The following is a 27,172-nucleotide window of genomic DNA, read 5'->3' as shown; positions in this document are numbered from 1 at the left end:
GTCCAACCTTTGACCTGCTGCATTACGCAGATGACCCTCCTGGTCATGCAGGTCTCCAAACATGAGGGCACACAAAAGATCTAAAGGGAAGCGTTAGCTAGTTAATCGATAGGTTCACTAGTCTTAACTAAATCAAATGTCGCTTGTTTCTAGCAATCCTAGCGCAAGGGAATCTATTCTGGTGCAAAACCTACCATCATAGTTGTCCACAATCTTAATATCAGGGTTCTACTTAGCTACTTTAGAACACAATCATTACAAGCAATTCCTTGAAAGATGGCTATCACCTTAGAAATTCTATAATATTGGCTAATCCTTCATAACCTTAACAGATAAATTACTCAAACATAGCAAATATCTGAATAAATCGTATAAGTAGAATAAGGTAGAATAACTTGAGTTCCAATACAAATCTCTAAAGGAGTTTTAGTTCTTCACTCCAAACAATAAAAACCCTAAACTTTGTGGTATTAAAATAAGAAAGCGTGTATTGTCCAATACAATGACAGAACACATAAATATTAGGTCAAAGTTAACCAGGGGTAGTTATGTAATTATGTGTAACTTAGACTTCAAGTGGCCAGCTCTCGCGCTTCACTGTCGATTTACGACAAGAGATAATTGACTGTTGACTCTGATTGTCGACTCTGGATGGTTCGATGAACTGTTATGAATTTCTTCTATTTTTATTTCCAAAATGCTCCAAAATCACCACATTGCTCCAAAACATACTAAAGACCCTAATAAGATTCCTAAAACATAATAAATAGATTCTAAAACATTTATATACCATGGCTAAAAACTGGTAAAATCCATGGTATATCAATATTCTCCATAATCTTAGGTACTTTATTTATTTTTCATGTTCTTAGTAATTTTAATTGGTAATTTTATTTAGATTTCATATTTTAAAATAATTTTAGTTGGTAATTATAAATTATTAATATAAACATGTGATAAGAAATCAGTTAGAAATAATTGAAAACTTTAGTTGGTATTTATTTATTTTATTTATTTGTCATATTTGCTAAGTGATTTCGTTCACATGTCATATTCACTATGATTTTAGGTTATTTTGTTTATTTTTCATGTTATATTGCTTCTTGTCATGTTTTTATTAATTTTTAGAGGGGAAATTGCCAAAAATACCACATTAATAGTACTAATTTTCATGTTTACACTAACCACTTTTACCCTCACTTTTAATGAAGGGTAAAAGACATTTATAACCCTAGAGTTAACTAATTTAGACTTAGGGTTTAGAGTTGAGCGGTGGAGTAGAGTTTTGGAATGTGAAATTAAGGATTCTAATAAATATATAATTTTTTTTTGTCATCGACTTTTACAAACTTATACTAACTCTGTAAACCAAACTGGGTGATTTGCATCCATGTGAACGACGAAAGACGGCTGCTTCCTAACACTGCGTGCTAGTCTATCCGCCTTTGTATTTTGCGTTCATGGTACATAGATAATCTTTGATCGGGTAAAACTCTTTTTCAGGGTCTTGACATCTTTCAAATAATTTGTAAAAGCTGGCCATTCTTCTGGTTCCGAAACCATCTTCACCAATTGAGAACAATCTGTTGCAAACGTAACCTTAGATTGACGTAAATTCTTCATGCATACCATTGCCCAAAGTAGCGCTTCCATCTCCGCATGAAGGGGATAGAGACTAGCCCTAACATTCCTCGCCCCCTACAATCCATCAAATCCTTCTAAAGTACTATACCAACCTTGTCCTGAAAAGGTATCACCCTCTTTCCATGAGCCATCCGCAAAACACCATCTTTCTGGAATTGACGGCAGAATCGTAGCTACTATTGGTGGTATAGCCCTCTGCTCCTTCAATATTTGTGCCTCAGCCCACAATGTTGATTATGTTTCAGCCAATTTAAGCGTATCCAAAGGATCAATATCCAGATTACTGAAAACTTTATTATTCCTAGTTTCAAGATATACTATAGTATCCATGCAAACTGATGATCTTCTATCTGCGGAACCACTCTCCAGAACAGATGATCTATGTTTGTGAAGAGAGCACTTGTCGGAAAGATAGCTGGATTTGATGGTATCTTCGAAAGAGTCCAAACTTGAATTGCTGGAGGGCACTCAAAGAACACATGATTTATGGATTCCTCATGGGATCCACATCTTCCACAACAAATATCCTCTTGTATTCCCCTTGCATGTAAATTATTTTTCACTGCTATACATCATGTCACTAATTGTCATAGGAAATGTTTTAACTTTGGTGGCCAACATATTTTCCAGCAGTAAACCTTCAAGACATCTACGGTGGAACCAATTAATGGTGGCCTTTCCCTATCTGGATAGAGCCATTCTACCTGATATCCTGATTTGACCGTGTATTTTCCATTCTTTGTGAAGCATCTCTATCTATCCTCAGAGTCCTGCTTAGTGGTATACTTTCTATAAGTTTCAAAATGTATAAAAATAAATATATAAATAAATACTTAAAAATATAAAAATATTTTTAGAAAAGCAAAAATAATTCTCGATTTTCAAAAAGAAATTTTGAAAAAAAAATAATTCAAAAACAAAAATTCCAAAAAAATTATAAAAAGTTTGAATTTGAAAAAGTATAATTCGAAAACACAAGAAAATATATTTTTTTATTTCAATAACTATTTATTATATATGTAGAGAGAACAAGGATATAAGAGTCTTTTGCAACTTAATGAATAATGTATTTTTGACAATGTCTCTTTAGTAGTGGTAAACATGAATAATGGTACAAATAAAGTGGTAAACATGAAAATTTCCCTTTTTAGAAGCTTATTTGTCATATTTTCTATGATTCTAGGTTGAATCATTAGTATTAATAAATAACTAGACTTTGATCCGCGCACCCGCGCAGATGTGTATTTTATTTTTAGAAATGAAATATAATTGGTTAATTTTTTCAAATGTATTAAAACGATGTTGGTATCCATTTGGATTCGGGTACCCATTTGGGTTCAGTTCGGATCAATTCAGATATCGAGTTTTTTAGTTTGACGATTTCAACCATATTCATGTTTCTATAAATTTTGGTCTAGGTTCGGTTTGGATCTTTGTGGGCTCGGTTCAGATTCAGATAACCCGTTTAAATTATTTTTTTAAAGTTTAAAATTCATACATACTTTAATTTTCTTAAAATCTAAAAATAAAAATAATATATAACATATCATAAGGCCTTTAATCACGCACATATGGTTGCATATTCCTAGTATGTGCAATTAAATTGTGTATATAGGAAATTTTATCCAAAAAGGAATTCAAAATAATGGAGAATTGCATAAAAGATACTATGAAAAAAATATTGATTAAAGGTTGTTAATAGGAATATTCGTATATGATTTACACTTTGTTAATTGCATACCTAAAAATAGGAATTATATTTCGAATGTCCTTGATTGCATGTATCTATAAATCGGATTCACATTTTGTTTCAATATGTACTTTGACAAACCGGTTTTTATTTCTTATGATAGGTCAATACTTTATTCTATACAAACCGAAAAAGGACATGATTTTCTGAGTGAAAAAAATTAAAGTATTAACATGATAAAGACTTCCTTGTGAGGACGATGGTAAGTAAACTGAATGAAAACATTTTAATCCGAAGACAATAAGGTGTTCTCGTTTTGAATTGAATTTTAGCTAACTGAATATTTTATAATTTTATTGTTTAGCTTGAACATGCAATGTTCAAAAAATCGCTAGGCGCAACGTATGCGGTCGGGTAGGGCCTAGCGCCAAGTATAGATATTAGTTATGTGCTCGTTTAGTGTTATTGTGACATAGCGTAGTGGTTAGAAGTGTTGTTTAAATATATACAAGGTTCTAGGTGAATATGCGCTTATTTGTCAATTTTTTTAAAAAAAAAATTAGGTTAAATGATTTAAAAATGACGAAAATAACCTAATCTTCAACCTCCCACTTTGATTTCTCTGCAACTTCCAGCCGCTTTTTTTCTCGATTTCATATATTTTTCTCATTATTCTTGTAAGTTTTAATGAGAATACATCAAATCTAAGACATATATGCGATATCAACATTAAAATTATGAAAACATTGAGTTTTTTTTCATCTTCGATTTATTGACTGATTATCATCAATCTGCCATGATGTAGTCCTATTTGCATGTCCTCGAGAATTAGCCGGCTGCCTAGCCTGTGTTTTCGAACAGGGGAATGATGGAGCAGTCAACAGCATGAAACATAGATTGGATATGTGGAGTTTTTTCAAATTTTGTAAAAAGTTACGATAGATTTTTTTTTCCAGCAGTTACGATAGGTTAAGGGTTTTTTAACACAAAAATAAAATTAATCTCATGAAAAACAATGGAGCAGAAGATGTTGCTCTGATTATATCATCATTTTTATGCATATAACTTTTTTTGTTTCCTGGAAACCATAATAATATCTTCTTCTATTTTGTTCTTATTTTCATCAAATAAATCTTCTAAGACAATCTTGATCACTTGCTTAATCTCTGTTAAACAATCTGTACAAGAATCAATAGAAGGGTGGAGGTGGAGGAGAAGCCAGGGGCGAATCTAGAAGGATTTTCTAGTGGGTGCAAAATTAAATAATGTACAAAAGGAGCATTGAACTTGGGATATCAGTGGGTGCACAATGCTATTAAACCATTAAATCTAGCTAATTTCCTTGAATTTTTACATACAAAAACGTTAATATTGAAAAATTTGCGGGGGCACGTGCCACCACAGTCAAAGCTCTGGCTTCGCCCCTGGGAGAAGCATAGGATACTCCGATCACTTGCGGTAATGGCCCCTCATATTCAGGATATGGTTATTAATGATGATTTATTATTAAGTTGACAAAGAAGGTTAAGATTACTAATGGTTTAAGCCAGTGGCATGGAATGGTAATTAGTGTGGAAAAATCAGGGTTACGTACAAAATGTACTTCAGTTTTAATAGTTTAGATTTTTTGAATTGTTATTTTTAAACAATTTTAGTGATTATCTAATAAATATTTTCATTATATTAAATAAAATTATTAACATTATTATTAAATTTTAGCAGTAGTTTTGTAGAATTATCTAATAAATATTTTACTTTAGTAATTATAAATTGTATAATATTTTTCTTTATTTATCTAATCTAATAAAATAGGGTCATATTTGAAATTTACTATGGCATTTTTTAAATTTAGACCTTCATTAAAAGTGAGGGTAATATATATACTAAAGTAAAATATATTAATAGTAACTGATTTCTTAGTTATTTAATATATGATTATTATTTTATTATTTTATAATATACAACAAAAATTGCACAAGGCGCAGATCTTAACCTAAATATGTATCTCTTTAATAATTTTAAATCTTAAACATTTTTTAAATCTCATGCCAAAATAAAATAACGAATTAGAATAAACTCAAAAATCAGTATATATCGAGCAATAACCAAAATGAAAAAAAAATTGACAAAAAATGAGAAAAATATATAAGATATTTAAGATTGGCACTTGAACGTAAACTTCTCATAACCATAATTAATTTTTAAATTGTTAAATCATGATATAAAACCGAACTGACATAGTTTCATTGTAACCAAAAAGTGGGCCTGAGATTTTTTGGCATAAACGTTAGGTTTTTATGCGATAAGTGATTTTTTGACCAGAAATATTTTAAAAAATGAAATCAGCTAATCAGTAAGCAAATTATGTAATTAACAAAAAATATTTTAAAAACAATTTAAGGGCCAAAAATATTAATTCGATTAGGAATATAAATTTTAATTTTTCATACAATATTTCTTTAAAAAAATTCCTATAAATTCACTCTGCGTAAGGCGCATGTCTTATCCTAGTATGAGGTTGATTGGAAAGAGCTGTAGTTTTATATATTTTGTTGTACAATTAATGTTGTAGAATTTTTTTCTGTAGCTGTATAAATTGTTGTTGTAGATTTTTGGTTGTAAGTTTGATGTGATTTAATTATTTATTTGTACAATTTATAAAGACAAGACATACGTGCTCTAGGTATTTTGTTTTCTAAAGCCAAAAAATAAAAGAAAGGAAAGAAAAATATATAGGTTTAAAAGATATTTCTAAATCATGATTGGAAGAAATTTGTGCTTTAGAAAATATTTTGGCCGCAAAAGATTCTACAGCAGTTTTAAAATACTTACCAATCATCACCATAGACATTTAACAAAAAAAACATTAATGACAATTTATCAATAATGATTTGAAAATAGTAAATTGGGAAAAAACTATCTATACTATTATTTGCGAAGTAATTTTTAGCAACGAAGCTCCTACGTTAAAAGTTAGAGTGGTTAATATCAATTATGCCCTTAATAAATTAAATATATAAACTAATAAAAAATAAAAACGAATTTGACTTTTTAATAATATAAGTGATTAAAAGTAAGAATTATCCAAATCTATACTATTATTTGCGAAGTAAATTTTAGCAACGAAGTTCTTACGTTAAAAGTTAGAGCAGTTAATATCAATTCTACCTTTAATATAGCAACGGAGCTCTTACGTTAAAAGTTAGAGTGGTTAATATCAATTATACCCTTAATAAATTAAATATATAAATTAATAAAAAAATAAAAACGAATTTGAGTTTTTAGTAATATAAGTGATTAAAAGTAAGAATTATCCAAATCTATACTATTATTTGCGAAGTAAATTGTAGCAACGGAGTTCTCACGTTAAAAGTTAGAGCGGTTAATATCAATTATACCTTTAATAAATTAATAAAAAATAAAAACGAATTTGACTTTTTAATAATATAAGTGATTAAAAGTAAGAATTATCCAAAATCTAAAAATATATTTAAAAATAAAAAGATAATTCATGTATATATTATAATAAGATAATTCTTATTATATTGTGCTGTTATCTTATATATTGTATTGTTATCTTGAAATAATATTTTTCTATTATAAAAATTGAAAATTAAGATATGAAATTATTTATAATTAAATATTAATAAAAAAGCATTTGTATAAATAAAAATATTTGTCATATATAAATAATTTGATGTTTGATTTAATTTTAAAAAAATATAAATAAAAAATTATCATTTTGATTTTTTAATTAATAAAACATAAAATAATAAATATTCACAAAAAATAAGCCCGCTTGTGCGGGCAAAACTCCTAGTTTTCCTTAAAAATAGAAAATTATTTCTCATAAATCTTGATTTATATAATGTCTTTTTGGAAAAATAAAAACAAAATCTATTTTATAACTTGTAATCTACAAATAGTTAATGCCTAACTTTTGTGGCATGAACATTTAACAAAATAATTCAACAACAATTTAACTATAATAATTTCAGAATAGTTTGAAGCGATACTTTGTATCATTGAATCTTTCATTAGTTTTTCAAGTAATTAATGGTTGACATATATCTACTCTAACATATTCTGAATAGTTGCCAACATAAATAAATATATACCTTTTTGTTAAAGAATGAGATTTATGTATCTGTGATACTATAAATGGTATTACATATATAAGTGTACTACCTCACGAAAGAAATAATTCAGCATATACAAGAGAGAAAAAAGAAGACAATGGCTTCAAGGAACCACAATTTCACTTTTATGCTAATCTCATTTCTAATCCTCCATGCAATGATTTTGTTTGCATCTGCAGGATGGTTGCCCTTCTCCGCTAAACATGTTATAATTTTCAACAAACTTGTAACGCGTGCAACATTAGTTGTGCACTGTCGGAACAAAGGTGAAGATAAGGGAGTATTTTCACTTGGACATGGAGATAGTTTTGATTTTAGATTTCGTGTTAACCTTCGAAAAACAACGGTATACACTTGTAGTTTTGATTGGCCTAATAATACAGCAACATTTGATATTTTTAGAGCTGATCGAGATGATAATCCAAAAAGCAAAGTTGGAGTTTGCAGCGAATGTATTTGGAGCATTTACGAACCAGCACCATGTAGAGATAGACGTGATGGAGGTCAACCTTACTGTTTTCCGTGGGCTTCTTAAATTATTATAGAATATTTATTGCATTTTAATTTTGTGTGTTCATTAAATTATATATTAACTCTTTTTCTATTAAATAACTCTAATATTTATAATAAATAAATATTGTGTTTGAAATAATGTTACTCATTTATCAGTTTTCTTTTCAATTTTATTTTAAACCTTGGAAGTATCCCCGATCCATGGAGAGGCCCACACTTATCCCCAAATGTGGTTTGCGGCCCATGGATGGACTCTCACTCCGTGTATTCAAATGAGGCCTAAATCATGACATAATATTATGGCTACAAGGTGAAGTGTAATGGGGTGCCTTCGAACCCGGGTTGCTTTTCACCCCGGAGCCCGCTTACCATTAGACCAACACCTTGTGGGTTTCTTTCAGTGTTAGTAGATGCAATATAATATTAAGAGATAATTCCACACATTGTGCAGATTTAAATTGTGTATACTACAACATAAAATGTTTTGTATGTAAATACACATTTTGTAAATTTCAAAATTTTATTTTGAAAGGTTTTATTTACAGTTGAAGAAAATTTGTGATTTTTCTGTAAATCTCAATATATAAATCATTAATATAAGTAATTTACCAAAATAAAATAATATTTTGTATTATTAGTTTTGGTACATGTAATTTTAAATGACAATTAGTATTAGAGAAGTTATTTTCTTTACAAAGGGTAGATATTGTTGTTTCATATTAAAAGTAAATTGTATGTTAGTGTAACGAATTTGTACTATGTTGGTGATGAAATTTGTGAAAACAATTAAATTATTAATGTTTTCAATAATTTTATATTCTCAAGGGATATTTAAAACATCACTCAAGAGAAATTGAGCATTTTACACAGCGTAGTTGGTTATGTTTTCTGTGTTGACCCCTAAACGTGAGTAAGAAGTGTGCATGAAAGAATATGTCAGACGGTCAAACGAGGCAGCAATACATATCAACCTAGGGATGATCCATATCCAGATCCAAACATCAAGAAATTCTATGTACTACCTGAAGATGCATGACTAGAGTAGAAGTGAAGCAGTTCATGAAACAAGAGTATACATTGGTGAATGAAGTGTTCATCAAAATGCGTTTAATTAAAAATATTATTTGCATTAGAGCATCTTTAGGAAAGTCATAATAGAAGAAGAAGTTTGACTTTTTCACAGAAATAGATTAACTTAATTCTTGAAGAAGAGAACATAAAAGTCTTAGATTTGTAAATCTTTAACTTTTAGGGTTGCCTCTAAGTATAAAGAGGTAGTCGTGAGCATTATATGTGTTTAACACATTGAGAGAGCCTTTAGGAAAGAGAGTTTTGTAATTTTTCTAAAGTGGTTTGAATGGTTAAAGTGTCTTTGTACGAGTCTTTAAACAAAAAAGATTAGAGCAAAAAATCAAGGTGTCTCTTGATCTTATTGAAGAATAGGTTTTAATTGGAACTTGTAAATTCTTTTAAAAAGATTAGTCTAGTTGTATTTTTTTGAAAAGAAAATTCATGTGTTATTGTGTATTCCTGTTCATGTAGTGGATAATTCTCACATTTTAAATTGGTAATAGAGTATGCACTTGTGTTTTAGTTAAACAGGTGAACATCATGTGTAACATATGGAGAGCTATCAAGAGATGGTGTTAAACTCAAAAGTGATTTTGGAAGCTGGAACTGTTGTTTTTGGAAAGCACGGATGAAGGCTATAATCAAGGGTATTGATCCACTAGCATGGAAAGTTGTAGATCTGGGTGGAAGCAACCAGTTACCAAGGATTAGGAAGACAAATGGAGAAGGATTTGAGGAGCTCTGGACTTAGGATGAAACAAAGATTGATAAATACAATGAAAGAGCCCACCGGGTATTCATTGCAGCATAGCAAGGAAACGGCTTGAACTACTAATTCAAGGGTGTGACGCTGCAAAAACAAATCATGGGACATACTCCATCAAAAAATATTTTAAAAGAACTCTAAAGGTTCAAAGCTCCAGAAAAAACATGATCCCTGCCCGATTTCAAGAACTAAAAATGGAATAGCATGAATCGATTGGGGACTTAAACTCTAAACTTAGTTCCTTGTCACAAAAGGCTCTTACTCCTGGAAAGAAATACAAGGAAAGAAACTAGTTAAAAAAATTCTTATATGTATTACATTGAAATACATGACATACAAAGTAGCACTGAGTGTATTCCCCAATACCAATGAAATTGGATTTTGACGAAGTATTTGAGATGCTACATGCTCATGAGATGGAACTGGCTGGTGGGAAGAAAATGAAGGGACTGGCACTCTCTTTGGTTGAGAAAGAAGGCATTCAGATTGAGAATACTGATCCAGTAAGCATGTTTGTCGTCGTTTTGATTGAGCACTTTGAAGAGTAAAATATGGGAAACCTCGAAAGGAAATTCAGTTCAGGAGAACAGACATCAGAAACTGATAAAACCACAAGGAAATTAAATATCAAATGCTTTGAGTGCAAAGGGTATGGACATTTTAAGACTGAATGCCCTACATCCAAACGAAGAGAAGTCCAGTGTTTTTAGTACAAAGGATATGAACATACTCCATTGGAGTGTGAGAGCGATCTGAAAAAAGGAGAGGTAAGTGCTGGGTATTAATGAAGATGAGTCAGAAAGTGAGATTGAGGAAAAAGAAATCTACAACTTTGTAACATTGGTGGGTTTTAATGAATTTAAATCAGGTTATGAATCAGATGATGAAGAATAGCAAGAACTCATTGAAAGCTACAAACAAGTGTGTGAAAATCTCATGAACCTTGGAAAGGAAAATTTGGCGCTTGCTAAAGAGATAACATGTCTCGAATTTGAGCTACTATTGATGCAACAAGATCTCCAGAGAGGGAGAGAATCAAAGCTAGCACATGAGATGTGAATCTTATGAGAAAGAAGCTGAGACTTGCCAATAAAGCAGAAGAATTTTAAAAAGAAATTGAACTGGAGAAACAAGTGTGGTCCAAAATTTAAGAACAACTTGATCAACAGTACAAAATATCAAAATGTTCACTGGAACTTAGCTACTGAATAAGATTTTGAGCTATGGCCAAGACTGAGAAGTCGTATATAGGAATATGCTACACAAGAAGACGGGAACTTATACTGGAAAAACCAACTTTGTCTCAGGAGGATATGCAAAGACTGATGAACTTAAATTGAGAAGTACTTCAACATAAGTCATTGGACGCTTCTACTGTGAAAAGTTTAATCACTACAAAAGGTTCTGCTACAGATATCTTGAAAAGGTTAAGCAAATCTCGAATCAACAGAAATTATGGAGGATATAGGAAAGACAAACCAGGAATGGATGAAGAATACATATATCTACTATGCAGCACCAAGTACAACAAGGTCATGATATCAATGTAATATGGCACTCTCTATAGAGAAATCAGAGGCAAAAGAACCTTGGTACTTTGATAGTGGTTGTTCTCGACTTTTAACTGGACATGTTGAGCATATGGATGAGATAAAGAAATTCAAATAAGACAATGTCACATTCTGATATGGTGACATGGAGTAATCAAAGGAAAAACAACATGTAATACATATGTACCAAAATTAATAAATGACTACTTGTTCAAAGACTGAGACCAAACTTGATCAATGTGATGACGCACTCACTTTTGTGTTTTCAAAAAAAAATTGTCGAGCAATCACTGAGTTTGCAATCACAATAATATAAGGGATTTGATCTCATAACAACTGCTATGCGGAGAAAAATGCTAAATTCCTAGCTGCCAAGTTATTGATTTCAGTCTCAACGGTTGGGTCATATGAATTTAAGAAACTTGACAAACTTGCTGAACAAGGATATGGTTATATGTATACCAAAACTCCGGATAGAGAACAAGATGATATGTTGTGCATGAAATCAAGGAAAATAGGTAAAGATGCAACACAATAAGGTACATGTCATACAGACTAGTGTACCTCTTGATCTAGTTTACATGGATCTAATGAAGCTGATCCAGATCTACAGCAATGCTTGCAAGAAGTATGTTTTGTTCTAGTGGATGGCTACACGAGGTTTACTTGGGTGAGATTCATTCGAGAGAAGTCTGAAACTGCTGAGAGCTTCAAAATATGTGCATACTTCTTGAACTGTTGGAAGCTTGTTTGACCTTAGGATGAGATTAATAAGGTCATTCTAGGTAGGATTGGGAGTAATCAAAAGGGCAAAGAACTGATCTTATTTTCTCCTCTCATTAAGGACAGCCAGATCAACCGAGTTTGGCCACAAGATCTCAAGCTCTGCCCATAAGGATCAGAACTTGCAAAAGTGTTGGGTAAACTCCATGTCTTATTAACTAAGATCATTGATGGCGTTCTTAATTTCAAAGATTAGGCTCAAGTTGGAGGTATTCCCATAAATGTTTTACAAAGTCTTAAGCCTCCAAGATTAATGCTTCTACGTAGCTTTCGATGATAGACAACACTTGTTAGCCCTTTTTAAACCACTTGTCTTCATTCACCTGGACAATCTCCTTGCCATCTTGTTGGGCCGTTTGTTTTGGAGCTTCATATTTAGTTACATGACTCCATAAACCACGGCCATCCAAAGCTATCTTAACCATCCTAGACTACAGTAAGTAGTTTACCGTTATAAGGGTGACAGGAACAACCACTTGCTTTGAGTTTTGCATGGTCAGATCCAGAAAAAAAATAATAGGTTGAATGTTGAAGAGATGAAGAGAATAAGAGCTTAACGCACTACATTAGAATATTAAATTAATTTAATAAAAAATGATGAAAGATTGAAGAACAATAAAGAATGGTTGAGAGAAAATAGAGAAAAGAGAAATTTAATTTTCTTATTCTTTGCAATTGTGGATACAATAATTTTTTAATAGGTTTGGCTTTTTATAGGAAAACAAAACAGACTTAACTTACAAAAAAGAACAAATACAAAAGTATATATGTTTTACTATTCATTCAAGTCTATTGTTATTCACTGTTATTATTCACAGGGACGGCTTAATAGGGAGGGCGGCCAGTGTGACCGCCTCAGGCCTAGTCTAACTGTAATATTATTAGGGGTCTTGATTCTTAAAATTACAATATTTGGTCCAAATTTAGGTGATGATTGTTTCAGTAGTTTTTAGTTTTAGTTTTTAGTTTTTAGATTTTGGTTTTTGGTTTTCAGCTTTTGGTTTTTGGTTTTCAGCTTTTGGATTTTGGTTTTTGGTTTTTAGATTTTGATTTTTGTTTTTGGTTTTGCGGTAATTTTTTTATTTTTCAAAAATTAATTAATACACTCCTTTAAAATAATACAAAAAATAGCAATAAATATTTAGATTTTACAATGAAAATTTATCAAAATACTGTATTATTATTTTAAAATAAAATAAAATAACATATTTTAATTATTATATTTTTATAAAAATATATTATAATAAAATATAAATCATCAAATATATATAAATTACACCAAAAATATTAAATTTGAAACTACTTAGAAACTTTTCTTATATAAATTATTTTTTAATTTTTAAAACTTGAATATCAATAATTTTTCTTATATAAATATTATAAATTATATAAAAATAAAAATACATACAATTTTGAATCTAATTATAAATTTTCTTATATAAATTATTTATGTTTTCTTTAAGTTGAATAACAATTTTTATATTTCAGGATTAATACAATATATTGTATTAATAAAATATATTATGTTTTTATAATTTTCGCCATTCTTAATGTGATTAATAATTATTAAAATAATCCAATTATTTTATTTATAGAAACTAATAACTAAGTTTAAAATTAAATAATATTATTTATAAAAAAATATTTACAGATATGAAACACAAATTAAAATATTTCACATTATCGTTTAAATGATATCTAATGTAAAACAAATTTTATTATATTTTTCTTGTTATGAAAATATTATTTATTAATTATTAATTAATTAAAATGTAGAAGTTTCTACAAAAAAAAATCAAAATTCGTTTTTTTTTTCATAAACACTCAAAAAGTTGGTTTTTGGTTTTTCTTCATTAAATGGTTAAACTTTTCAAAACCTAGTTTTTCTAAATTTTAGGGAATATATTTATTGAAAATCTTGATTGGCAACTCACATAGTTTTTACAAGAACAAAAACTAAAACCAAAAACTTGATTAGATGAACAATGGTTTTTGCAAAAACAAAAACTAAAAACTAAAGCAAAAACCACAAACAATCAACCTTTAGTCAGCATAAAACATGATATATGTACTTCTCTAGTTAAATTACTAAATAGAAATGTGTGTATGTTAAAATGCTCAAATAGAAACATGATATTTGTTATTTCAAAAAAAAAAAAAGAAATGTGTGTATGTTGTGATGCTTGAGTCAAAAAATTCTTAGTTACAAAACTAGCTAATTGTAGGGTCCTAAAAACTTTTTTGCTCAAGGGCCTTGGTAATAATGAGCTGGCCCTGACTATTCATCCAAAGACTTCTTGTTCTTTCATTTTGATACATCTATACTATTCAAGCAGAATCCTTCATAGGATTATGCCCCTGCTTTTTCAAGTTATTTACAAGTTTCTGCCATTGTCTTTTCTTTTTAAAAAAAAATTAAATACGCCATTATAAAACAGCCAATCGAAATCGTGATATTTTTAAAGCCCATCTACGATTTTTAATGCTCTAAAACGTTATAGCCCATCTATGTTTGATTTGTCTTACAAAATTGACCAAACATAAATGATCAAGCCCAATACTGTTTTACCTTGATCTCTATACCATTACAAACCCATCAAATCATCTTCTCTGAAAACCTAAACACTGAAATGAAAACACAAAACAAGATGAATATAAGCCTCTATATTTTGAACAATATCCCCAATATATATATTTAGAAAACAAATTTTACACGAAACATATGAATATAAATTTTACACGAAACATATGAATATAACCCTCTAGAAAATAAATTATAAAACAATAATTAGAAAATCAAATTTGAATTTTTTTAAGATTATATAAATTTATTTTAATTCATCTTGGATATCATATCTATTTCAACTATAAGTTTTCAAATCATCCCCTAATTTTCATAATCAATTAAAAGAGTAATGGACACCTACATTTCAGCAAGTATTAGTAATTTTAACAAGATACATTTTAACTACTTTCACCGTGCAAAATGTATAACCAGATATAGAAAAAGAAGATACGATATAGCTACATTCACAGTTCCACAAAATCACTCTATAATTATACTCACCTAATTTCTAAGCCTTAAAATTGGTAACTGAATTTGACTAGCAAATATCCCCAAGATTTAGAGTATTCCACAAGTCTTAGGTTTCAAATTAGTAACTGAATTTACTAGCCAATATCCCCAAAATCACATTCAAATCTTGCCAAGATTTAGAGTATTCCCCAAGTTTTCGACAAACCTAAACAACTCTAATTATTGCCTCTTCCTATTATAAATAACGACGCCTCTTCCTAAACAAACTCATACCGTCAAACCAAAAAATGGCTTCTAAAGCACGAATCAACACAGCTAATAGTTCTATTGAAGAAATAACCGCCATCAGCTTGCATGAATTTTATGCCCCTTATACATGTTACAAAAACTAAAATATTAACATTATTAAGAGGTAGTTCAAATAACATAAATTTAGTTAAAAAACAAAACGATATTGAAAAAGTACGGATTGCTTACATTCTCATCAGCCAAGACGAATGCTTCTTCTGGTTGGAGTATGGCACAACATCAGAAACTTCCAAGTTAGGCCTGCTGGAGGAGCTTATCGCACAACAAACCATACCTACAAGATTTCAATTAATCAAGCAACAGCCGTTAGTCCGTGCAATTTCATGAATGATGAGCTATATCTTAATTTGGTCGATTTTGAGAGCGTTTTATCTGGAACACTTGATGAAAAACTCCTAATAGGTAAAATCGTAAGATAGTTTCTAGACTTAAATTGTATACTTGCTACATTTAATAACTTTTCAATGTTTGATTAACAGATGTTCTGGGCCAAGTTTTGGATTGTGGTGCTGTTGAAACCATTCAGTGTGCTGGGGGGAACCCGCGTAAGAAACTAGAGTTCACCCTAAGAGACATCAAGTAAGTTTTCTCTCATCTAAATTCAATCCAAGCAATTTTTTTTTCAACAGAATCACAACTAACCTCTATTTAAGTCTTGCGCTGTAGTGATTCAAGAATACCATGCTGTATTTGGGGCAAATTAACCGACATTCTCCATTCTTCCTGCAATCAAGACGATGGAATGGTTACTTTGCTTCTGAGGTTTGCTAAAATTGGCAAGTTTGGAGGTACATATTTTAACTCATATAGATTTCGTTGTAAACAAAATAATATTTATATAAATAAGACTGTCTAATATCTAATCTACAAAATGGTATCCACAACAGGAGAACTACAAATATCTAACTTCTTTGATGCTTCTCAAATGATCATCAACCCTACAATACCCGACGCAGAAGCATTTAAAGATATGTAAGGGGATGATTTATTGTTTATTTTACAGTAGCTATTTGTCTATCATACTAACCTTTAAAAATATTATTTTAAGGGATACTGAAGATGACAAAACTCTAATGCCATATGAAAGTAATGAGGAGAGTCAAGAGTACATCAACAAGCAAGTTGATCAGGCAGATAAGCGAGTACAGCGTGATAAGTGGTTGCTATAGCCCACTAAGAACATCCATGAAATGAAAGCATCAACTCAAGTAAGCAGTTTAAGTCCTTTATATTACATATATTACATTGTATAGCTCGTGTAAGTGGGTTGTAACCATTTTAAACTTTTATTGCTTAGGTTGATAGATGTTTAGTCACTTGAACAGTCTATGAAATTGATATGGATTGGTCCTGGTATTACTTTGGTTGTGATGGATGCCAAAAAGGGTGACCAAAACCGTAACCAAGGTTAAGTTTGGTTGCAATAATTAACCTCGTCACGGTTCTCGTACAACCAAAACTTGAAAACTTCTTTACGGAACAAATCTCGTAAAAATATGTTCGACAACATCTTGCGAAATAACCTTTGCAAAAATTAAGCTCGACAATCTTTTACGAAAATTGATAACATTTTGCGGAATAACTTTCTTAAAATTAAACTCGATATTATTTTTCGAAATAACTTTCATAAAACTAAAGTTGGCAACCTTCGAAAATCTAACAACAATCGTAGAAAAAGAATCTCGGATAAGGAAAGAGATGGAGCAAAATCCGAGAATCAAAATTCGCTCATCCGCCTCTCTCCACGGTGTCACCATCCTTCCTCTCACGCCTCGATCTGTCGCCAAAATCTCATCACCTGGAAAATCTTCCTGATCATCCTTGGCACCTCCTGATCATCCTTGGCACCTCTTGATCATCCCTGGCTATTCCTAAAACGCTAAAAAAGTTTTCGACAAGATGCTCATTCATTTTTGTAAATCCAATGATACTAAGATTGAAACATGGATCACGAAAACCGCAAATATTGGCAGCAGCCTAAACACGGCCAGGAAAGCAGAGAAGTCCAGGAAGAGTCAATATTCTTGCTATTCGAAATGGGCAGACAGACACGAAAAGAGTAAGGGCAAATGAGCAAGCAAAACGGAGAAGACGTTAACCCGAATCTTTGAAAAAACTAAGGTATTTCCGACTTGAAATCAGGCTTGGAATTTTCGTTGGAAATTACTAAGAAATAGAAACGCCTTTGGACTGCCGTAGAACTTTAGGGAACTAAAAACCTAGGTTGATAGTTTAGCGAACTAAGTCTTAGGCGATTTTTCCTGTCCCGGTATATCGTTCCATGACTGTTTAGGCAGATCTTGCAAACCGATCTAAACTCTCTGAAAATCGAGAAACGATCGCCACACATATTCAGATCACTTCCTAAAGAAAGAAAGAACTAGAGACACGAACATCGACTTAAAACCAATTCGTTTCTAGCGATTTTTCTTAAAGCCGACATATCCCAAGTCGTCAACATCCAATTTACAGTCTCAGCATCGTCTTTAAATCAACTAAGACTGTCGATCATTCGAATCCTCGGAAGAAGAAACGTACACAACCCATCAAAGTATCGGTTCAACCGTTTTCTTTCGTAAAAAAAGAGGGGGGAGTAGGTACATATACTATACTCGTATACTCCCAAACTTCAAAAACTTTTGCCTTGTCATCAAGAAAACACTTTCGTCAAAGCAAACTCTCGCAACAATAGGCAGACAAACATTTAGGCAATATGATGCCTCCATAAATCGTCCCACAAAAGCAAACGACAATTTAAAATTCATCTAAACGCTAGCAACATATCCAGACGATCATGAACATATCTCAAAAGACTGTACAACATATGTTGTCGCAATCATGCGTATAGAAAACCTGCACCAATATCAAACTGAAACTCGACGATTAGCCAAAGTCTTGAAGCCCTTTCCGGCTTTATAAAACCATTTTCGTATAAAAATTTCTACGAGAAATCTTCAAGCATCAAAGCATTTCTTTCAGTTTCCGTTGAACCAAGTGAGTCACGGAAAAGCATCGAGAACATTTGTGACGAAGAAAACTCGAGAATAAATGTAGCATCGAGCACATTAAAGGGAACACTTTCTTCCCGATCGTTGGAAAGATCTACCTCTGGTTGACCAATTTTTTCCAGAAACGAATGTGTCATGAGAATCCTCTCAAAAAACCAATGAAAAACGTTTTGCGACTAGATCGTAGTGAAATAAACTTCGGTGACACACCATGAGTAACTCCAAGCAACTTTCACCTAAGATCGAAATCACAGCAGAAATGTTTCTCGTAAAACCCGCAGAAACAACGCTACTTTGACATATGTATACATATCACCGATTTACAACCTTCGTAAGACCGGTCCCCATTCCTTATACAAAAAATCATTCGTACAATCAGACCAAATCTTACGAAGAAACTTTCGAAAGTTAACATAACAGGTTTTATGAAGAAGTATGTTTTGCATAGCAAACACAAACCTGTAAGATCTGATTTTTGATGATCAATCTAAACTTTATCTCTTTGCATTACGATATAATAGATCTCATTTTTAGCCCTACGGCTCGCTGGCTTCTGCCTTTCTTTTCCCTCGGTCACATCTGAGAAGGCAGTCATCCCTCCGCTAACTCCACACTGGTTATGTAGCAAACCTCTTGTGCTTCGTCTTCCTCAGACAAAAACTACTCGATTTTCATAAGACTATAGGTCACATTGTACGAAATATTCGTCGTATAACTGAAACCTAGAGGGGAGAATCGTTTTCTATGACTATCAGCCATATTAACACGGATAACCCCGGCAAACTTGGCCTATCAATCTCGACAAGCGCTCTTTGGCCTCCGTCAATTACTCCTTCCAGTAAAAATCCGAACCAGAATTTGGCATCCCCTTTAAAGACAATCGTAAACTAACATAACCTTAATGTTAACACGAAAGCACCAGGATCAGATGCATGACCTACAACGTCCTTGGCTATCTGGGTGAACACATCCTTCACGCCAAGCCAAAGTATTTGAGAAACCATCGCTCCATCACTTAACGGCTAAACGACTATCTGCAATTTCTCTAAAAAAGTCATGTGACTATTAAGAGAATAATTATCGTATAGCCCACAGTCGGAAATCATCTGATAAATTCTTCGTAACGAAACCCAGTCCTGACAACCAAACTGTTAGCGGAAAACCAAAACTTGTCGACAATCGACCAAGTTTGATACATTCCACAGATCACTTTAAGCCCGCTATGTTTTACCCATATTACGCGGCATGTAAGGAAAAATTTGTAACAAAGCTTCTAGAGCTATACGAAACATCCTAAAAATGCACAAAATAGATTTCGGAAGGCCAAAACTTCACAAAGCACTATGAAGGAAAACGCTTCTTCCCATGGACAAATTTACGCGACCCCTCAGTCCTAATTCCTCGATCGCAAATCAAATTATTAGCATCCAAACAGGAACAACAATTTTGGCTGCGAACATCCGTAGACAAACCAGAATGTTTCTCAAAAGCAGGGCTAAGACTAAACCCTTGCAATATCGCGAAACATCTTCAAGCCCGCGAACATTTCAAGCACGAAACGTGGCATACGAAAAAATTAATCTTCAGCAGTGTGAGACATCGCAGACGCCTGAAAAACCATTTTTCGACAAAATTACCTTCCTCGATAAAGGCACCTTCTTGGAAGACCAAACAGTCATACATACTAACATCTTCTCAAACAAGTATTCTTCGCGAAGATTCAAACACGGTAATATCTAACGATAAGTTTGTTGCTGATCACAACAAACTCTTAACGTCCTAAACAGACTTAGCCATCTCGTAGAGATAGCTCTCGTACACCCGACACAAGGTTAATAGCGCCATATAAAAAAAATCCGAAATTTTGGTCAGCACTTTCGGGAGACTTAAAAATTATCCTCGAAGAGATGCTCGATTCCTACCATACAAGTCACGTAAGCCGAGAACATATTGTGGACTTTAAACCGGGATAGAATCAGGTCGGAAACGATACGGGACCGTAAAGGTCTTACTGGAAAACAGGTCATAAGAACCTTAACTCCAAGATGAACTATGAAAGGCTTGATCCCTTCAACAAGGGTACGTAGGCAGCCGTCATACGGTGCAGCCCCAATCTTATCGCGTTCCACTCTTAGAAGAGCGAGAAGACCACTTACCACGGATCTTTTCAACCATTAATTCCGCCTAACTTGCCTAACTTGCCAAGCAAGTCGCTGGAACCTCACGCTAGAAGCTCAGGGTTCGAACAAGCTTGGGGGTTAACTGTTGGGGTCAAAATCGGTCACGATGGAATCAATGTCTGAAAGTCCCTGAAAATATTTCCCGCAATAAAAACAAAAAAAAAGAAGTCAAGAAAGAGCGGAAAAACTATTGTTGGGGTCAAAAACGGATACGACGAAGTTAACATCCAAATATCTTTAAAAATTCAGCATGAACGTTTTTACGAAAAGTTTTCTTCGTAAAGATTACTTTTACGAAAAATCTTGCGGTGAAATATTGCACCAATCTCGGTTCATTCATCGAAACTAAACACTCGTAGCCCAAAAACACGTTCATGGAACATTGGAAAAGGATCCGAACAATATCGCCACGTAGCGACCGGTTCGCGAACGAGCCGGTCGCTACGTAGCGACCGACCAAGCCACTTAGTCGGTTGCTACATAGCGACCGACCCGCGAACGAGTCGGTCGCGACGTAGCGACCGACCAAGCCACTTAGTCGGTCGCTACGTAGCGACCGACCAAGCCTTCCATTCAGTCGCTACGTAGCGACCGATCCATCACAGATCCGGTCGCTACGTAGTGACCAAACCGTCTCAGACATCGATCAACGGATACGACCCAAATCTGTGCATTCTCGTATGTTCCTCAATGGCAGCTCCCATATACCACGGCCATATCATTTCTCACTCCCATCGATTGGAGTTATCATTTAAACTTTATGATAAAAATCGCGGAAAGTTTGTTTTTATCGATAAAAAAAGTAATAAACGTTTCGAATCGAAAGACGGCCCAAATATGTCTAAAACGTGATTAGAAACCCACTTATGATTTTTTTAAGGAAAATCCCATATATACTATGGCGGTTTATACTTAGTCCGCAAGAAAAGATAAATGTCAAATTTCCGGAGATAAATGTTAAGTTTCCGCAGATAATCATGAAGATCGAAAAAATAGAATATCTCCATTTTCGAGTTATTATGGCTTAAGGGTAGAAGAGGAAAGCTCAAACCGACCTTGGATGGAGTATATAAGGAGTCCTAGGCGAGAGGCACAAAAAAGAACTTTTTCACAAAACTTAGCACTTAGAACATTTAGGCAACTTTTCGTTTTTGTTATTTCAAGCTGCGACTCAACTAGGTTTTGCAGTCTTAGGTTGTTAGAACTAGGAATTTCACCGACAGCTCTCATAGCCGAGGCTTCTACCTTGTTGTAATGCTTATACGCGAATTCGGAATAAAACTCCTTTTGCTCTTTTTACGATTTCTTATTTTTTTGTCTTTACATTCGTGTTCTGATTGCTTGGTGTGTGGTTTAGCAGATATCCGAGACCTCTGGGAAATTAGAGTTTTTCCTAACCTTCCTAATTTAAACGGAAATCGACAGTGCGAATTTCGGTTCCCACATTATATGAAAAATTCATTCAAAAATATACATATATTCAAAAATTGATTTTTACTAACATATTTTCCAATGACCATTATAAAAATGTTTTCAATATATATAAGAAAAATACAATACAAAGCCCAATTTCAAACACCAACTTAATTATGGTTTTTGTATTTCAGATTGAAATTTAAAAATATAATATATTTGATTATTTATTTGATTGTACGTATAAAATATTATTAATTATAAGATTACTTATTTGCTGGTACGTATAAAATACGATTAATTATGTGATAACACATATTTTTGTAACCTATGATGACACATATAGGATATATAATAGTGATTAGGGGTGGGCGTTCAGGTTCGTGTTCAGGTCTGTTTGGGGTTTCGTGTTAAGTTCAGATCTTTGAGGATTCGGCTCGGATTTGGATAACCAATTTAAATTATTTTAAAAAATTTAAAATTTATTCTATGCTTTAATTTAAAAAAAATCTGCAAACAATATAATATATTACATATAAATTTGAATAACATATGTTAGAGTACCTAGTTTAACATATACATTGGTTTGGTTTAAATATTTGGATAGAGAATTAATAATTATTTAAGTATTTTGGGAATTTTGAGTATATTTTAACTATTTTAGATATTTATGTTTGATTATTTTTATACATTTTCAAGTATTTAAATGAACTTAAGAGTATCATATATATTCTGGATGTTTTTATATATATTAGATCTAAAAATAATTAATATACCTATATATATAAGTATATAAATCTATTTTGGATACCCAAAATACTTCGGTTTGGATCGGATTAGGTTTCAGTTCTTCAAATACCAAAATTTGAATAATTCAGATATTTAATCAATTTTGGTTCGGATTTGGTACTACTTATTCGGATTAGGATCGGTTCGGTTGTTTGAATTTGAGTTTTTTTTGCAAAACAAAGCAACATATTTTTTTAAAAATACACCCGTGCGGGCGCGCGGATCAAAATCTAGTCTATCTTATTAAAGTAGAAGCACTTTAAGCTTTTGTTTGGTAACATAGATAGTAGTTAAAAAAAATATATAGTGTTGTTTGGAAACATAGATAGCAATATATTAAAGAAAAAAGTAATGAGCTTATGTTATCATGAAAAATTAGAAATTCATTATATTATGAAAATTATATATATGAGTGAGCTTTCAAATGTACGAAAATGGCTGGCCCAATCTAATTACCTAAAAAATATTGCCAAAAATGACTCAAAACTTGATTTTGAATACAAAAGTGTACCCCAAATTCAATCAAATGCAAAAGTAACCCAAAAGCCTAGTGAAATTACAACAGCCCCCTTATGAACAAACAAAAACCATGTATTCAATTTTACCATTATAATCCTCCGTTAGAGAAGACTTCTTTTTAAGTCTTCTCTACGGTGACTTCTTTTTAAGTCTTCTCTACGGTGACTTCTTTGTAAGTCTTCTTGTTCAGTAGATCTTAAAAATAATTTTATAATTTTATAAAAAAATATTTTGATGGGTAAAAAATTGAAATCATATAATAATAAACATTTCTCAATGATGTAAATTTAGTTCATCTGAAATTGAATTATTTTCAACATATATTGGCTCATGAGTCATTGGTTTAGGGTTTGGTAACATATGTTATAGTATTGTACGTATCTTTGGGGTTAGATTGTGAAATCTTATCATCATTTTTTTTTTCCTTTTCAAATTGACCCATATATGTTTAGTAACACTTTAATAAATTTATTTAAACACTTTCTAAGTTCTTTTTTAAGTTTAAGAAAGTATATTTTTTTTTTGCATAGTTAATTGATTTTAGGGTCTGGAAGACTCACAGAAGACTTAAAAAGAAGTTTTCAGACACATCTCGCCTAAATTTTAGTAGAATTTATGGTTTCCGCCTAAATTTTTGAATAATTTAGGTTTCCTGCCTAAATCAAAGTCTTCCATAAGTCTTCCACGAGTCTTCCATAAGTCTTCCAGGAGTCTTCCATAAGTCTTCCAGAAGTCTTCTAGAGAAAGTCTTCTCATGGATTAGATCTTAAAAATAATTTAAATTTTTTATAAAAAATATTTTCATGGGTTAAAATTTGAAATCATATAATAATAAAATACTTTTCAATGATGTAAATTTTGTTTATCTGAAATTGAATTATTTTCAACATAGATGAGTGAATGTAGATTGGTTCATGAGTCATTAGATTCTGAAATCTTACCTTCAGTATTTTTTCTTTTTCAAATTGACCTATATATGTTTAGTAACTATCTAATAACTTGATTTAAACACTTTCTAAGTTCTTTTTTAAGTTTAAGAAAGTGTTTTTTGCATATTTATATGATTTTAGGGTTTAGAAGACTTACAGAAAATTTAAAATGAAGTCTTCCGACACATCCCGCCTAAATTTAAGTAAAATTTAGGGTTTCCGTCTAAATTTTGGAATAATTTAGGTTTCTCGCCTAAATCAAAGTCTTCCATAAGTCTTTCATGAGTCTTACATAAGTCTTCCAGAAGTCTTCTGGGTCGAAAATATTTAACCTAATTAGAATTTTTGTCTCCGTATATAAAGAAAATTTGCACATTCTCTTTCTTCCTATCAAATGACTGCAACAAAAATGTAATGTTTTTCACTTTAAAACTCTCTAACCTCTCTCTTACCTCTTTGAACATCAAAACACAAAACATTATTTCCATTTCTCACTTTTTCTTATGTCTTCTCACTAATATATCTTCTTTTTGCAGGTTTTTCATTACATGATTCTCATTTTTCACTCTTTCAAAGGTAGTTCTCTAAATTGTGGATATGAATTTAGGTATGTTTATATGTTAGATTCTAAAAAGCTATAGATTCAACATAGTGTGACTGTTTTGTTTATTTTGTAAGCATAAAATTTTCATTTTTGAAGTTTTTCTCTGTTTTGAAGTCATTTGAATGTTTTTGAATTTGCAGGTTTTTACAGATTTGAGAGACTTTGAAAGACTTCTCAGAAGACTCTCAGAAGACTCTTGGAAGACTTCATGGGAAGTCTTCTAGCATAAAATGCATTAGAAGACTTTCTAAGAAGGCTTCTGAGAAGTCTTCCAAAGTATTCTGCCTAAAGTGGTATAAATTTTAGATATGTATTTTGTGTGTTTTATATATTAGATTCTAAAAAATTATAGATCCAACCTAATGTGATTGTTTTGTTTATTATCTAAAAATTTATTTTTGAAGTGTTCTCTATTTTGAAGTCATCTGAATGTTTTTGAATATGCAGACTTTTCAGATCTGAGATAGATTTTGGAAGACTTCTGGGATAATTCTTGGAAGACTCTCGAAAAACTCTCGAAAGACTCTCGGAAGACTTCTTGAGAAATCTTCTAATGTATTTTATGCTAGAAGACTTCCCACGAAGTCTTCAGAAAGTCTTCTGTCAAAAGTGGTACAAAGAGATGATGTGAAGTGGAGTCCAAGCTTATCTATGTTGAGAAATAATATCTAGCTGTGTAATAATTTTGTTTATGGTCTTTTTTATGATTTGTATGTGCAATATTTTAGTTGTGAATTATTTTTTAAACTTTAAGAGATGTTAATAAAAAGAATGGTAAATATGTTTATGTTTTGCCAACAGTACTTGACTTCATTAAAGTTACTAATGCAACATATCAAAAAATATTTAAATCATTCTACCCATACATAAAAAAACACAACAACACAAAAACATAGTAAAATTTGCTAAAACTAAGAGAGAAGACTTCTCAAGAAACCTTAATCAAATTCATAAAATATCAAAATTAAATTTTAAGTGAAAGTTGTAATTTTAAATCTCATGGAAGTTAGTAATTGTATCTCATGAAGAAGACAACACAAAAACATAACATCAACTTAATAAAACAAAATCATCAAAGAAGACTTCTCCATTTAGCTAGAAACATTATTAAACATCAATATTTGTAACTTCATAATTATCACCAATTAAGTTATAAATTCGACTCATTAGTCCCAATATTGACTAACAAACATGAATTAGCAAGAAAATATTAAAAATTTATTTTAATTTTGGATAAATTTAATAAATATTTACATAGAAGACTTCTTTTGAAGTCATCCACGGAAGACTTCAAAAGAAGTCTACTCTGTGTAGATTTCAAAAAAAAGTCTTCTATTTAGGTCATTTTTGCAATTGCAAATTTATGAAGGAAGATTTCTTAAGAAGTCTACTCTACAGAAGACATCTTTGGAAGTCTTCCTTTGTAAATATTGGCTTACTTTTAAAATTGATATTTTATCAAAATTCCCAGAGAAGAGGTTACTTTTGAATTTGACCAAAGTTAGTCAGAATTTTGACTTTTTATACAAGTATTCTCCAAGGAAGTCTACCTGGAGAATACTTCAAAAGAAGTCTTCTCTAAGTCTTCTGGAAGTCTTCTCAATGTCGCAAGAAGTCTGCTGGGTTACTTTTGCAATTGACTACATTTGATTTTTCGGGAGAAGACTTCTTTAAAAGTCTTCCGTCGGATGACTTCTCTAGAAGTCTTCTCTCGCGGACAAAGGTTTGACCAAAACTCAAAATTAAACTCGAGAAGCCTTCTTAGAAGTCTTCTCATTGATATTAAATGTGTGTTTACTATTATGTTTCAATTGCAAAAGTAACCCACATAAACATCTTCTGGCATTGAGAAGACTTAGGGAAGACTTTCAGAAGACTTCTGTAGAAGTTTTCTCCAGGTTGACTTCCTTAGAAGTCTTATACAAAAAGTCAAATTTTTTACCAATTTCGGTCAAATTTAAAAGTAACCTGTTTATCCGAGAAGACTTCTCAAGGGATTTCAAAAAATTTTGTTTACAAAGGAAAGTTAGAAGACTTCTAGAGAAGTCTTCTATTAAAAACACACAAAAGTTCAATTGCAAAACTAACCTATGCATTGATCTGAAGAATAAAATGTAGTTCGCTATTTCATACTTTGAACTCGTGAGATGACTTGCGTGGTTTCCCCAATCACCCAGAACTTCATCACAACAGCTACCTACTCGTTAATCACCAAGAATCGTGAGCTT

General features: G+C 31.7%; 2 protein-coding genes across 2 annotated transcripts; both read left to right on the top strand.

The window, feature by feature from the left end:
* Positions 1-7,229: 7,229 nt before the first annotated feature.
* On the top strand, positions 7,230-8,125 carry LOC111214654 (S-protein homolog 5-like). The gene has a single exon (XM_022717668.2). It carries the CDS (start codon positions 7,571-7,573, stop codon positions 8,006-8,008), a length of 438 nt encoding a protein of 145 aa, XP_022573389.1. The 5' UTR covers positions 7,230-7,570; the 3' UTR covers positions 8,009-8,125.
* A 7,565-nt stretch (positions 8,126-15,690) lies between these two features.
* Positions 15,691-16,671, top strand: LOC106427191. Its single transcript, XM_013867932.1, has 5 exons — positions 15,691-15,904; positions 15,982-16,081; positions 16,169-16,290; positions 16,390-16,474; positions 16,551-16,671. The coding sequence occupies exons 1-5, from the start codon at positions 15,691-15,693 to the stop codon at positions 16,669-16,671; spliced, it is 642 nt and encodes a 213-aa protein (XP_013723386.1).
* Positions 16,672-27,172: the final 10,501 nt, after the last annotated feature.

Source organism: Brassica napus, chromosome A3 (genome assembly GCF_020379485.1).
Source record: "Brassica napus cultivar Da-Ae chromosome A3, Da-Ae, whole genome shotgun sequence".
In the NCBI taxonomy this organism is placed as follows: Eukaryota; Viridiplantae; Streptophyta; class Magnoliopsida; order Brassicales; family Brassicaceae; genus Brassica; species Brassica napus.
Note: the sequence above shows the minus strand (reverse complement) of the source record. Positions and strands in the feature narration are given on the sequence as shown.

Excerpts from the sequence above, each read along its gene's own strand:
- LOC111214654 (XM_022717668.2), top strand. The coding sequence starts at position 7,571 with ATGGCTTCAAGGAACCACAATTTCACTTTTATGCTAATCTCATTTCTA.
- LOC106427191 (XM_013867932.1), top strand. The coding sequence starts at position 15,691 with ATGCTTCTTCTGGTTGGAGTATGGCACAACATCAGAAACTTCCAAGTT. Across the intron at positions 16,291-16,389 it reads TAAAATTGGCAAGTTTGGAG|GAGAACTACAAATATCTAAC; the intron begins GTACATATTTTA and ends TATCCACAACAG. Across the intron at positions 16,475-16,550 it reads GCAGAAGCATTTAAAGATAT|GGATACTGAAGATGACAAAA; the intron begins GTAAGGGGATGA and ends TATTATTTTAAG.